The 11,399-nt window shown below is 61.8% G+C and overlaps 1 protein-coding gene across 1 annotated transcript in view; it reads right to left on the bottom strand.

Moving 5' to 3' along the window:
* ZNF142 (zinc finger protein 142) overlaps positions 1 to 11,399 on the bottom strand; it is a 16,921-nt gene that overhangs the window by 3,792 nt on the left and 1,730 nt on the right. The window contains exons 3-7 of the mRNA XM_019553889.1: positions 9,766 to 10,485; positions 8,974 to 9,198; positions 3,331 to 4,143; positions 2,428 to 2,605; positions 80 to 2,022 (exon numbers count right to left, since the gene is read on the bottom strand). Of these exons, the coding sequence (XP_019409434.1) occupies positions 80 to 2,022; positions 2,428 to 2,605; positions 3,331 to 4,143; positions 8,974 to 9,198; positions 9,766 to 10,485 (3,879 nt within the window). The remainder of the gene's footprint in view (positions 1 to 79; positions 2,023 to 2,427; positions 2,606 to 3,330; positions 4,144 to 8,973; positions 9,199 to 9,765; positions 10,486 to 11,399) is intronic.

Below are 11,399 nucleotides of genomic sequence, written 5' to 3'. Positions count from 1 at the left end.
CTCTCTTGCATCCTACAGGGCAGCAGTTTTCAACTTTTTGGGGTTAGTGTACCCCTAGCAGCCAGATGCAGAGGGGAGGGGGGTGGGGGGACAGTGCCACGTCGTGTCCCACAGCCCCGCTGCGCGTGTGTCCGCAGGGCCCGTTCCTGCTGGCAGGTGAAGGGGCAGCTGGGGCAGGACAGGCGGCGCCGGGGGCGCAGGCAAGCATTCCCAGGCCCCTCAGCCTCTTGGGGCTGGCTGTGCTGCTGGGCGCAGTGGCTCCTGAGCGCCCGCCGGGAGTGGAAGCCCTGGGGGCACAGGGCACAGCGGAGCCGCGCTGGGCCCCGGCAGCCGTCCGCCACGTGTGAGGTGATGGTGGACAGGCGGGAGCAGCTGAAGGCGCAGGCATTGCAGCGCAGCTTGCCCTGCTCCACTCGGTATTTCTCCGATGGCTTCGCAGGGGCACCGGCACCTTCCGGTGCCATCTCGCCCACGGCTGGAGGGGCCAGGAGCGCTGTGGCTGGACTGGCTCCCGGAAGCATGGCCTCAGGGAGGGGGCTGCCTGGGTGCACAGGCACTGGCTCTGCTTCCAAGGAGGGCTCCGGGACCTGGCTCCCCCCTGCCCCTTCCGTGCCATCCTCTGTGGCCCCAGGCTCCGGGCTCCCCTCTGCTGCCTCCAGGACGCCTGTGCTGTCCTCCACGGCCACAGACTGGGGGCCCTGCGGGGGATTCCTGGGCTGCTCCGGCCCCAGCGGCTTGGGCGTCTGGCCCTTCTTGAGGAGTATGGGGCACTTCTTAAGCAGGTGGGTGTTGAGACCACGCTGCTGCTTGAAGCTGGCGCCGCAGCCGTGGCACAGGAGGGGGGTGCGCCGGGCCTGGCAGCCAGCTTTGGCATGCAGGGCCAGCGCGCGCTCCTTGCGTGTGACGTAGGGGCAGGCACGGCAGGTGAACACCTGGCGCTCCGTCTGCACCACTAGCATCTGCACGCGCCCCTCCAGCACCAGTGTCTCCGCTTGCTCCTTGTCTTGCTGCCGCAGCGCCCGCAACTCCCACTCTGCCGCTGGCTCGTCCCCGGGCTTGCCGCCACCCTCCTCCGTCCCTGCTGTCGTGGTTTGGCCACTCTCCTCTCCCATCCCGGTGGCCGTGGGTGAAGCAGGGTCCTGCCCTGCAATGGGATCTCCAGGCCCCTCCAATGGGTGCTGGCTTGGGCTCCCCTCTAGGCTGGGGCTGCCCACATTGCCCTCGGGTGCCCCAGCCACGTCCGGCTCTTCCTCAAAGTCAGCGATGTCCTCCAGCCCAGGGGTGCCGTCCTCTAGTGCCAAGGCCTCAGCGGCACTCAGGATGCCATACCCAGCCCCAGGGTCCTTGCAGCCCAGAGCCTCTGCAGGGGCCATGCCCTCCAGCACCACCTGTGCCGAGACCTCTAGTGTCTCCAAATGCAGTGTGCAGCCATTCACGGCCTCACTGGATGTCCCACCCTCCTCTGTCGCCACGTTCGTGCCGCCTTCCTGCTGTCCTGTGGCTAGCTCCGGCAGGGACTCTACGCCGGCTGGTTCACCATCCTCCTCTTCCTCTGGGGGCTCCAAGCTGGCCCCCTGCCATGGCTCCTCCCCAGCGTGACATCCTGTGGCCCCATGGGGTGCACCGGCTTCCTGCTCCTTGCTGGCGTAGTGCTGCAGCCAGTCCTTGTCACCAGGCACGTAGCCATGGGCCTTGCGCTTGTGGAAGAAGAGGCTGGTGTTGCTGAAGGTACAGTAGGTGCAGAGGGCACAGCGAAACTCGCGCTGCTGCGTGTGCTTGCAGTTCTCGTGGCTGCGCAGCGCCTGCTTATACTTGCTCTGGTAGCTGCAGTAGCGGCACTGGAAGACAGGTGCCTGGTAGCCCTGTGCATGCTTGGCCTGTGCGTGCTTCTGCAGCTCGTACTTGCGCTTGCAGGCGAAGCCGCACACCTCGCACATCAGGCTCTTGCCCTGGTGCCGCAGCTTGTGGCTGCTCAGCTGGTCAGCCCGGTGGCACCGGTACGAGCACTGGTTGCACTGGTACCTGCCGGGAGTGGAAGCGGGGGGAAGAAATGGCCAGAGCCGGGTCACAGCAGCCCCTCTGCCCCCCCTGGATCCCCTCAGGATTGGGCCTAGCTCTGCCTTTCAGTGTGCTTCCCCAGTCCCTCCCGTGTGCCTCTGTGCTGCCTTGTCCATGCAGGGAGTCAGGCACCAGTCTCCGGGCCTCAAAAGGTCCATCCAGCGGCTGAGCATGAGGCCTGGGTAGCCCATCTGGCCCCGAACACCTCTGGGCTGCTCCCACATAGAGGGCCTGGGGTCACCCCCCCAGGGCCACACAGGTGACCCCAAGACAAGGCTGGCACGTATCAAGGTGCTGCCAGCCCCACCTGCTGCCCCTCTGGGCTCCACTACCTGGCTCAGTCCTCCCCCCAGCTGCTCCAGGTTGTACCTGAGGTCCCCAGTGTGCTTGCGCATGTGCACGTTGAGGTAGTGCTTCCACTTGGTAACGTAGCCGCACTCCGTGCACATGAAGTCCTTGGCACTGGAGTGGGTCAGCATGTGTTTGGACAGGTAGCTCACATCCCGGCATGTGAAGTCACACTGCTCGCACTTGTGAGGTTTCTCCCCTGTGGGAAGAAGCCTGTTACCAGAGGGGCAGGTAGGGGGACAGGACAGCCTGGCCCAGCCTTCCTGGGGAAGGGGCAGCCATCATGAGGCACTGGTGTCCCAGGACAGAGACCATCTGGGGCACAGGGGAGAGGAAGCCCTAGAGCAGCCGTGGCTGCTGGGATCAGAAGCTTTGGCGCCTGAGCTGTCCCCAGGGCAGGCTTCTCTGCCACGGGCAAGACTGACCCATGGTCTGATCCAGGATGATCCTGGTGTCCCTGCTGACTGGCACCCAGCGATGCAGACACCCCCCAAGAGGAGGCAGGAAGGTGCCAGGCCCTGGCTGCAATGTGCTGGGTTCCTGGGTTGTGCCAAAGCCCTTGTGGCCCTCTGTCCAGGTCAGAGGTGTGCAAATGCTCGTGCCCACACGCACTGGCCCCATAGGATGGAGCTGGGTGGGCTGCATACTGCTAGAGCTAGACACGGCAACCATCTGCTTGCACCATGACTGACCCGCAGGCCCTATGACAGGTCGGTGCCAGCCCCAAAAGCCCTGGCAAGAAAGCCTTCGACCCCCAGCGCTGGGGAGGGCACCACCTTTCCTCCTGGCTTACCACACCCTGCACCCCTCCCAGTGCCAGGGGTGGAACCCAGGAGTCTGGCTGTCGGTGTAGCCCTGGCAGTGGCAGGTCACTAGAGAAGGCCCTGATTCCCGCCTCCCCCACCCCTGGCCAGGGCCACACACCAGTATGCAGGAGCGCATGGCGCATCAGCACCCTCTTGTGCGCTGTGGCGAAGCCGCACTCGCCGCATTTGTGGATCTTCTCGTGGGCGTGCATCTTGCCCAGGTGGTCGTGGAACTCCACGGGGTTGAAGGTGGTGTAGGGGCAGAAGCCGCACTGCAGCCGCTCACTGCCGGGGTGGCCCTGGCGCTTGTGCTTGCGGAAGACATGCTTGTTGGAGCAGATGAAGTCGCACTGCTGGCAGTGGAAGGCATAGTGGGTCTTGCGGTGGGTCTCCATGGCCTCGGCCGTGCCGAAGAGCAGCGAGCAAGCGTGGTACGTGCACTCCACTGCCTTGAGGCTGTGGGCTTCCTTGAGGTGCCGCGTGAAGTCCTTGCGGTCCTCTGTGCTGTAGTCGCAGCCGCCCTCGAAGCAGCTAAGCCGCTTGGGCTCGGTCTGGTGGCTCTTGAGGTGCTCCTTAAGGGCCTGGCTGAGCTTGAAGGGCTCCTGGCACACGGGGCAGGCGTAGACATCTGAGTAGAAGTTGGAGATGCCCTCATGCATGCTGGCCATGTGGCGGTTGAGGGCATTCCTCTCCACCGAGCAGTACTGGCACAGAGGGCACCGGTGGGCCTTCTCTCCTGTCTCCCGCAGCAGGTGGATCTTCAGCTTGCTCTTGCTAGTGAAGAACTTTCCACAGTTGGGGCACTGCAGGCTGGGGTCAGGGAAGTGCAGGTGCAGGTGCTCCACCAGGTGCGTCCGCTTCTTGAAGCACCGCTTGCACTCGGGGCACATATGGGTCTTGAACAGGGACTCCGAGCCCTCCGCCACATCCCCTGCAAAGTAAATGGGCATCAGCCTGCACCTGGGGAAAGCCCAGGGCCTGCCCTTGACTCCCCGGCTAGGAGATCCCAAAGAGAGCTGTGCCACCCAGAGCAGTGGGAGTTGGGAGAGGACTATCCCCAGGTGTGAGAGAGGGAAGTAAAGTGCCACGGCCAGCTTGGAAACGGAGGATTAAAGAGGCCGAGATAAAGTATCACGATCTCTCTTTACAACTCTACGGGGCATCTGCACCTTGAATCCGGTGACCAGCTCTGGTCCCACGCCTTCAACTGGACAACTAGAGAAGGTGCAGAGAAGGGCAACACAGACGATCAGTGGTAGGAAGCGCTTCCACAGACTGCGAGGGTGGGAAGGGACCTCAGGAGATCACACCTGGTGACCAAGCAGGACCAGCCCCAGCTACATCCCAGCCAAGGCTTTGTCTACCTGGAGCTTAAACCCCACCAAGGATAGAGACTGCACCACCTCTCTGGATAGCCTGTTCCAGTGCTTCACCACCCTCCACGTGAGAAAGTTTTTCTTAATATCCAGCCTGAACTTTCCTTGCTGCAACTTGAGCCCATTGCTCCTTGTTCCGTCATCTGCCCCCACTGAGACCAGTCCAGCTCCATCCTCTTTGCAACCACCCTGCAGGGAGGTGAAGGCTGCTATTCAATCCCCCTTGGTCTTCTCTTCTCCAGACTCAATCAGCCCAGTTTCCTCAGCTTCTCCTCACCAGTCCTGTCCCACAGCCCCTGAACCATTTTTGTTGTCCCCGCTGGACTCTCTCCAATGTGTCCACATCCCTTCTGTAGTGGGGGCCCACAGCTGGACACAGGACTCCAGATGTGGCCTCCCCAGTGCTGAACAGAGCGGAAGAATCACTGCCCTCCACCTGCTGGCACCGCTCTTAGTGACGCAGCCCAGGATGCCGGTCACCTTCTTGGCACCATGAGCGCACTGCTGGCTCCTGTTCAGCATTGGGGACAGGTCACTAAACACATCAGGTCCATGCTCAGCAGTCAGCAAACAGGCAAACAGGTTTGGGACAATGAAGAAGGGAACTGTGAACACAATGGGAAGCATCATGAGGCCCCTTTATAAGACCATAAGGCATCCACACCTTGAACCGGTGCCCAGCTCTTTTCCCCACAGCCTCAGGAGAGTGAAGACCTGGAGAAGGTGCAGAGCAGGGTAGCAAGGAGGCTGGGGGCTGCAGAGGGGCTTCCCAAGGAGCAGAGACTGAGGCCAGGCCTAGGAGAGATGCTGGAGGGGACAGGAGCATGGTTTGCACCGCACTGAATGAGGAACAGAAAGTCCCCGGGGTTTATTCCTGCCTATCTCTGCCTAGACAGAGCTGGGTCCCAGCATGGGACAAGCAGGCCTGCAGCTGCCAACCAAGCCCAGGCCGTGCTGTCCCCTCACAGGGCATTCAAGGGGTGGGGACTCGTGGCCCCAGACGTGGCAGAGCTGAGAGTGCAGCCAGATCCACCGGGGACCAGACATGTGTGGGGAGGAAAGGGGCGCGGGGAGCACTGGGGCAGGGAGCGAGGGGCCTGGCCTCTGCACCAGCCGTGCCAGGACCCTCCATGCTGGAGGAATGGGAAAGCCCTGCTCGGCCCCAGGCATTTGCCTTCCAGCTCCGCTCTGCCCTGGGACACGGGGCAGGGTGGACCTGGGGCTGAGCCAGCACAGGGCAGCTCAGTTGTTCTTAGTTCATGCAGGGGGCACAGAAGGGCCCTTCTGACCACACAGTCAGAGGGTACAACACCCTGAGCTGTGTCTGCTGTCTTCAGGCTGCAAGCCAGTCAAGGGCCCTGGGGTCTTCCAGGCTTCTGGGCTTTGCTGGTTGCCATGTGTGTCCAGGAAGGGATTTCTCCCCCTCCTGTTGCTGCAGGTATTGTTTTTTCTGTCCCTCAGCAGCGCTGGGTGCTGGCTGCAGCCCAGGTTAGGGCTGTGCCAATGCTCCTGCTGAGACTCAGCCCCGCAGGCTACAGGCTCTTGCCCCCCACTCACACTGCCTTGGGGAAGGGGGCAGGCAGGGATCTGTCCCCTGCTCAGCCTGGGGGGTTCCCCTCCCTCTGCAGCAGGGACACAGCCTGGGCTCTCTCCACCACCCACCAACCCCCTGGCAGCAGCAGGACGTTGGCAGCCCTGGTCCCCCCACTTTCTCGAGGACAGGGCAGGGGCATGGTGCAGGTCCGAGGTCGCACATGGGATTTGTTTGGGTGGGTTTGGACAGGGCTGATCCTGCTCGAGGTTGGGCGTTGGACTCCATGTGACCTCTGGAGGTCCCTTCCAGCCCCACTGCTGATTCTGTGAGCAGCCTGGGGGAGAGCTGCATGCGAGTGGCTGTTCACTGTGGCCATCTGGCTGCCAGGGACCCAGTGAACTGAGATGCAGCCAGGCAGGGCAAGGCAGGGCACCAAGCTCCCAGTCTGGTTCCCTGGAGACAAGCCCCAGAGGTAACAGCTCAAGCATGGCCAGCAAGAACAGGGTGCTACTCCGAGCAAGACCACCAGTGTAGGAGCGGGATGAGTGACCAAAGGAAACCCTCCTACTGCTACCGCTTGACTCCACTGCACTGCAGATGCCTGGCTTGACTTCGGCTCCCGTTCTGGTAACTGCTTGTACAGGCACGATCCACTTTGACCAACCACCAATGCTCCAGTCCACACTGAGGGGGCAGGAGCTGAGACCGGCCCCCTGAGCACGCTGGTGTGTGCTTTATAATTCGACTAGTGCTGGCTTTGACAGCTCTGTTAAAGCCCTCTGGCTGCTCCCACCGCACACGTGTACCCCTGTAGTCATCGTCTCAAGCCGCACCAGGTTGTAAGGGCTCAGGGAGCTGGCATGTCAGAGCCCTGGAGTCACTCCCGCTCCAGATCCTGAGGCAGCAGGGCTTCATCCAGGCTGCCTGCTCTGAGCACCAGCTGGTTGTCCCCAAGGCAGGCGTGCCTATCCACATGGGCAACCTGGACTCAGGGTGCCAGGCCCCCAGTGCACCTTGCAGGCCAAAGGCACCTGGCCCTCCCTGGGCACAGGACTAGGCAGCTTAGGTTAGACCCGTGGCCCTTCAAACACAGGACCGAGCAGCCTGAGACCTTCAGAGAAAACTGATAGAATAGTGAGGCAGCAGAGGAGACTTCCTGGGGTGGAAGGGCTCTGCAGCACAGGAGGGTGCAAGGAGAGGCTTGACGGGGGCTGGGCAGGGAGGGTCGAGGTGCAGCGATGCCTGTGCTTTGCTGGGGGTGTCCAGGCTGGGGCTGTGCTGGCTGCCCGCCTCTTGCTGTTCCATGTACCAGGAGGGTTTTAAGCCTCCCTCAGAGGTGCTGGGTGCTGCTGCAGCCCAGGCTGGGGATGGAGATGGGGACTGGGCTGTGCAAATGCTCCTGTTGGGATCAAAACCAGAGGGTCCTGGCTACAGTGTCTTGCTCCTCTGCTCAGGGTCAGACTCATCACCACATTTGGGGGCAGGAAGGGATTTTCCCCCTGGTCAGTCTGGGGGCTCTGGAGTGGGTATCAACACCCTTTTATAGAAGCAGGGGGGTGGGAGCTGTGGTCCCCTGCTTTCCTGGGTGCACGGTTGGGTGTGAGGTCTGTGCTGTGCCAGGGCTAATGGTTGTCTTATGCAGAATTTAGTTTATGGTTAAATTATGGCCTGGGCTGGTCTGGACAGGGCTGATCCTGCTTCAGGCAGGGGTTGGGCTAGATGTGAGGGGGGGGGGGGCGGCGGTCCTTCTCTATCATTCTATGGTGGTCACTTTATGTATAGTTTAAAGGACAAATCTGTCTGGGCTGGCTTGGATGGGGCTGATCCTGCCTCAGGCAAGGTTTGGACTGGATGTGGCCCCACAGGTCCCTGCCAGCCCCACGGCTCTGGAATTCTACAAGTCCAGCGCCATGCTGGGGTCGGGTGCCTCAAACCCTGTGCAGCTCATGCCCTCGGCAGGCGCCAGGGCAGCAGGCAGGTGAAGCTGCCACCAGGCAGCCTCAATCACCCAGTGGCCTGGTACCAGTGGCCTAATGATGGCCCCTGCTGCCCACTCAGTGCCTATCACACCCTAGGCTCTTTGTTCTTCGGTCCCATCCTGTCGCTTTCCGGTATCCTGGCCCCTGGGTCCTGCCTACCAGCTTCATTCTGGCACTCAGGTCCTGTCTGCGACTCCTTGCTCCCAAGTCCAATGCAGACAACACCTGCCCTTTGACAGTGGCTGCTGGATCTGGCATGGTCACTGTCCACGTCCCAGTGCCATACAGCTAAAGCTGCCTACTCTGGCCCCCCTAGCCACTGACTCTAGGCTGAAACCTCTCTCCTGTCCCTGACCCACCCACCCCCAGCTCATGCCTCTCACAGGTGACTGCCTATGTCCTGGTCCCTTAGAACCCTCTGCCTCCTGACTGTAGCTGGCCCCTAACCTCTAACAGCTCCTGCTCCCCAGGACAGAGACCTTGTAGGATCAAGCTCCAACTGCCCCCCACCAAATACTTGAGGCCTGCTCATCCCCACATCCCAGCAAGCAGCCAGGTGCCACAGCTCACACCACTGTCCTACCCTGCCCTGTGACATGTCAGCCAGGGTGGCACACACCAGGCACTAGCTCGGCCAAGGCAACTGGGATTTCATGACGCTGGCCACAAGAGCAATGTGGTCCCATGCTCAAGCCATCATGGCATGAAATGGTGGGACCAAGGGACTCCCGCCTTCCCCACCAGGCTTCTTCATCAGTTGTGTTCTCTGGCCCCCATCACACATGTGCTGCTGTCAGGGGGAGCCCGAACACCAACTCGGCTGCCCACAGGGCCACCCTGGAGGCACCCAGCGGGGCACTGGGGGACTCTACCTTTGAACCGCTGGGCCCGAGGGGCCTTGGCCTTCCTGGTGGCTGCCTCACCGGTGCTCTCGCCCTCCTCCTCGTCCAGAGACTCATCCCCACTGCTCTCAGAATCGTCCTCCTCAGCCGACACCTGTCCATCTTCATTGGCGGTGTCCTCGGGGGCGCTGTGGCTGCCATCCCAGGCTGGTGGGTCAAGGGAACACGTCGCCTCCCTGGAGGCCTTGTCATCGGCTGCAGGAAAAGAGTGCATTGGCTGTCTGACTCAATGAACCACCTCTTACCCTGCTCCCAGAGATCTTGTTTCCCATCCCATGGAGCAGAAGCAGCTGCTGGGGAATAACCCCTGGCTCAGCTCCACAGCAGCAGCCCTGATCCCTCCTCTCTCTCCACCTGGCACATTTCTAACCCCAACTTGCAAGAGGAGCCCAGAAAGGGAGACACCAGGAAGGCACGTGCAGGGGACCCCAGGGCCACAAAAGATCCCACTCTCTCCTTCCAGCCCAGGAAACCCAGTATCTCCTTGACTTTCCGTAGCCCCATCAGCACAGTGCAGCAAGACCCATCCTGAACTCTAAGGTCAGAGGACTGAGCTGGGAGAGTCAACCCTACAGTTCCCCCCTCAACGAGTCTGGCACACCTCTCCCTGGCAGGCAAGGGTGGGTCGGGAGGCTGTAACCAGTGCTGGGTCACCACAGCCAACATTGAAGCCAGCCCCTCTCCCTGCTGCATCTGCTCGTATGCCACTTCCCAGCTGTCCTGCCCCCCCAACAGATACTAGGGTCCAGCAGAGGCACTCACATGGGACTTTACCAGTCCCGGTGGCAAAGTCATGCATACCAGGGCTGTGGGGCTCCCCAGCCTCCAATGACTCTGGGAGGGTCTCCCTGATTCCTGCCACATCCAGGAAGATCTCTGTGGCCCCCGCTGGCTCAGGGCAGTGGCTCTTCGCGTGCTGCCGGAAGAGCTTGATGTTGGCACTGACGAACGGGCAGCGAGCGCAGTGGAAGGGGAAGTGGCTGCGGTGATGCTCCTCCATAGCTGGGTGGCTCAGGAAGAGCATGGGACAGGCACGGTAAACGCAGGAGATGGGTATTGCTTGGTGCATGCGCCGCACATGCCCACGCAGCTGCCTGCGGTCCCCAGGCAGGAAGGGGCAGCCTGGCGCGGGGCATGCCAGGGTGACCATGGAATTACGGTGTGTCTTGAAGTGCTCTTTGAGTTTGCTGGGGAGTGCAAAATCCACCTGGCAGATGGGGCACAGCAGGTGCTCACCCGGGCAGTTGAGGTCTCTGTCCTGCCCACCTGTTTCCGGCAACCTCTGGGGCAGTTCCTGGCAGAGGCCTGGACCCACTCCAGGTCCCTCGGTGGTGGGTGCTGCCAGCTGGGGTGCACTGGGCAGCTCCAGGGACTCAGGGGCTACCAGTGTGAGGCACTGGTGCTGGGTGAGCAGGCCGGGGTCGGAGAAGCTCTGGCTGCATCGCTCACAAAAGTACAGCTCCACCACCTTGACCAAGACCTCTGCAGGGGCGAGATGGAGAGCAGGAGCGTGTTACCGCCGCCGTGGCCCAGACCGGGAGCATGTCGCCTCTGGACTGTGAGCTGAAGATGAGGAGGACGATGAGCTCTGGAGACTGGGAGGGGTGGGCCGGCTTTGGGCCTGTGCCCAGCAGACCCATATCCCCACTATGAAGGCTACTGCTAGGCAGACCCAAACACAGCAGACAGGCTGGTGCTGAGCAGAGCAGTGAAAGTCTCAGGGAACAGTTACAAGCCCCATCTACATCAGAGGGACCAGTCTGCCCTCCACCAAAGGAAACCAGGGCAACCAGCCTGGCTCCTCTGTAGCGCTCCCCCAGGAGAAGGGACCCTGGGGAAGGTGTGGTGCGTTTGCAGCCCATCCTGCCACAGCCACTGATTTAATGCAGGGGATTCTACCTATCCGGCTCTATCAGTCCACAGGCTGGATCCAACCCGGCATGGCTCTATGTCATCCAGTCTGTGAGGCTCCTTGCGAGTTCCCATGGTTGCTTGCAGGGGGAAGCAGTGGCTGCTTCAATGGCTGGGAGCACAGTGCTGCCCCACTGCCTGATATTCAGACCCCTAGGGAGCCCCACAGGTCAGACAACGCAGGCCACAGGCTGGATCCAAAGGCCAAGCATTGCCACTGCGGCTTCCCCCGTCTCCTTGTAGTCAGCTGCTGAGACATCAACCCTGGTTGTAAGTGCCCCACCCCGCGAGGTGCTGGCTGCATCCCAGGCTGGGGCTGTACCAATGCTCTTGCAGGGACTCACCCCCACAGGGTCCTGGCTGGAGGACCACCTAGTCCCAGCCCAGCCTGAGGCAGGATCTGCCCAGACAAACCCTGTGGGCGACATCGGAGCCACACGACACAGTCGCCCCTGACACAGCCTCGGGCATCGCCTCCACCCCTG

The sequence above is a fragment of the Crocodylus porosus genome, unplaced genomic scaffold (genome assembly GCF_001723895.1).
Source record: "Crocodylus porosus isolate Cpor-Errol unplaced genomic scaffold, CroPor_comp1, whole genome shotgun sequence".
Lineage (NCBI taxonomy): Eukaryota > Metazoa > Chordata > Crocodylia > Crocodylidae > Crocodylus > Crocodylus porosus.
The sequence above is the reverse complement of the archived record's forward strand: the minus strand, read 5'-3'. Positions and strand labels throughout refer to the sequence as shown.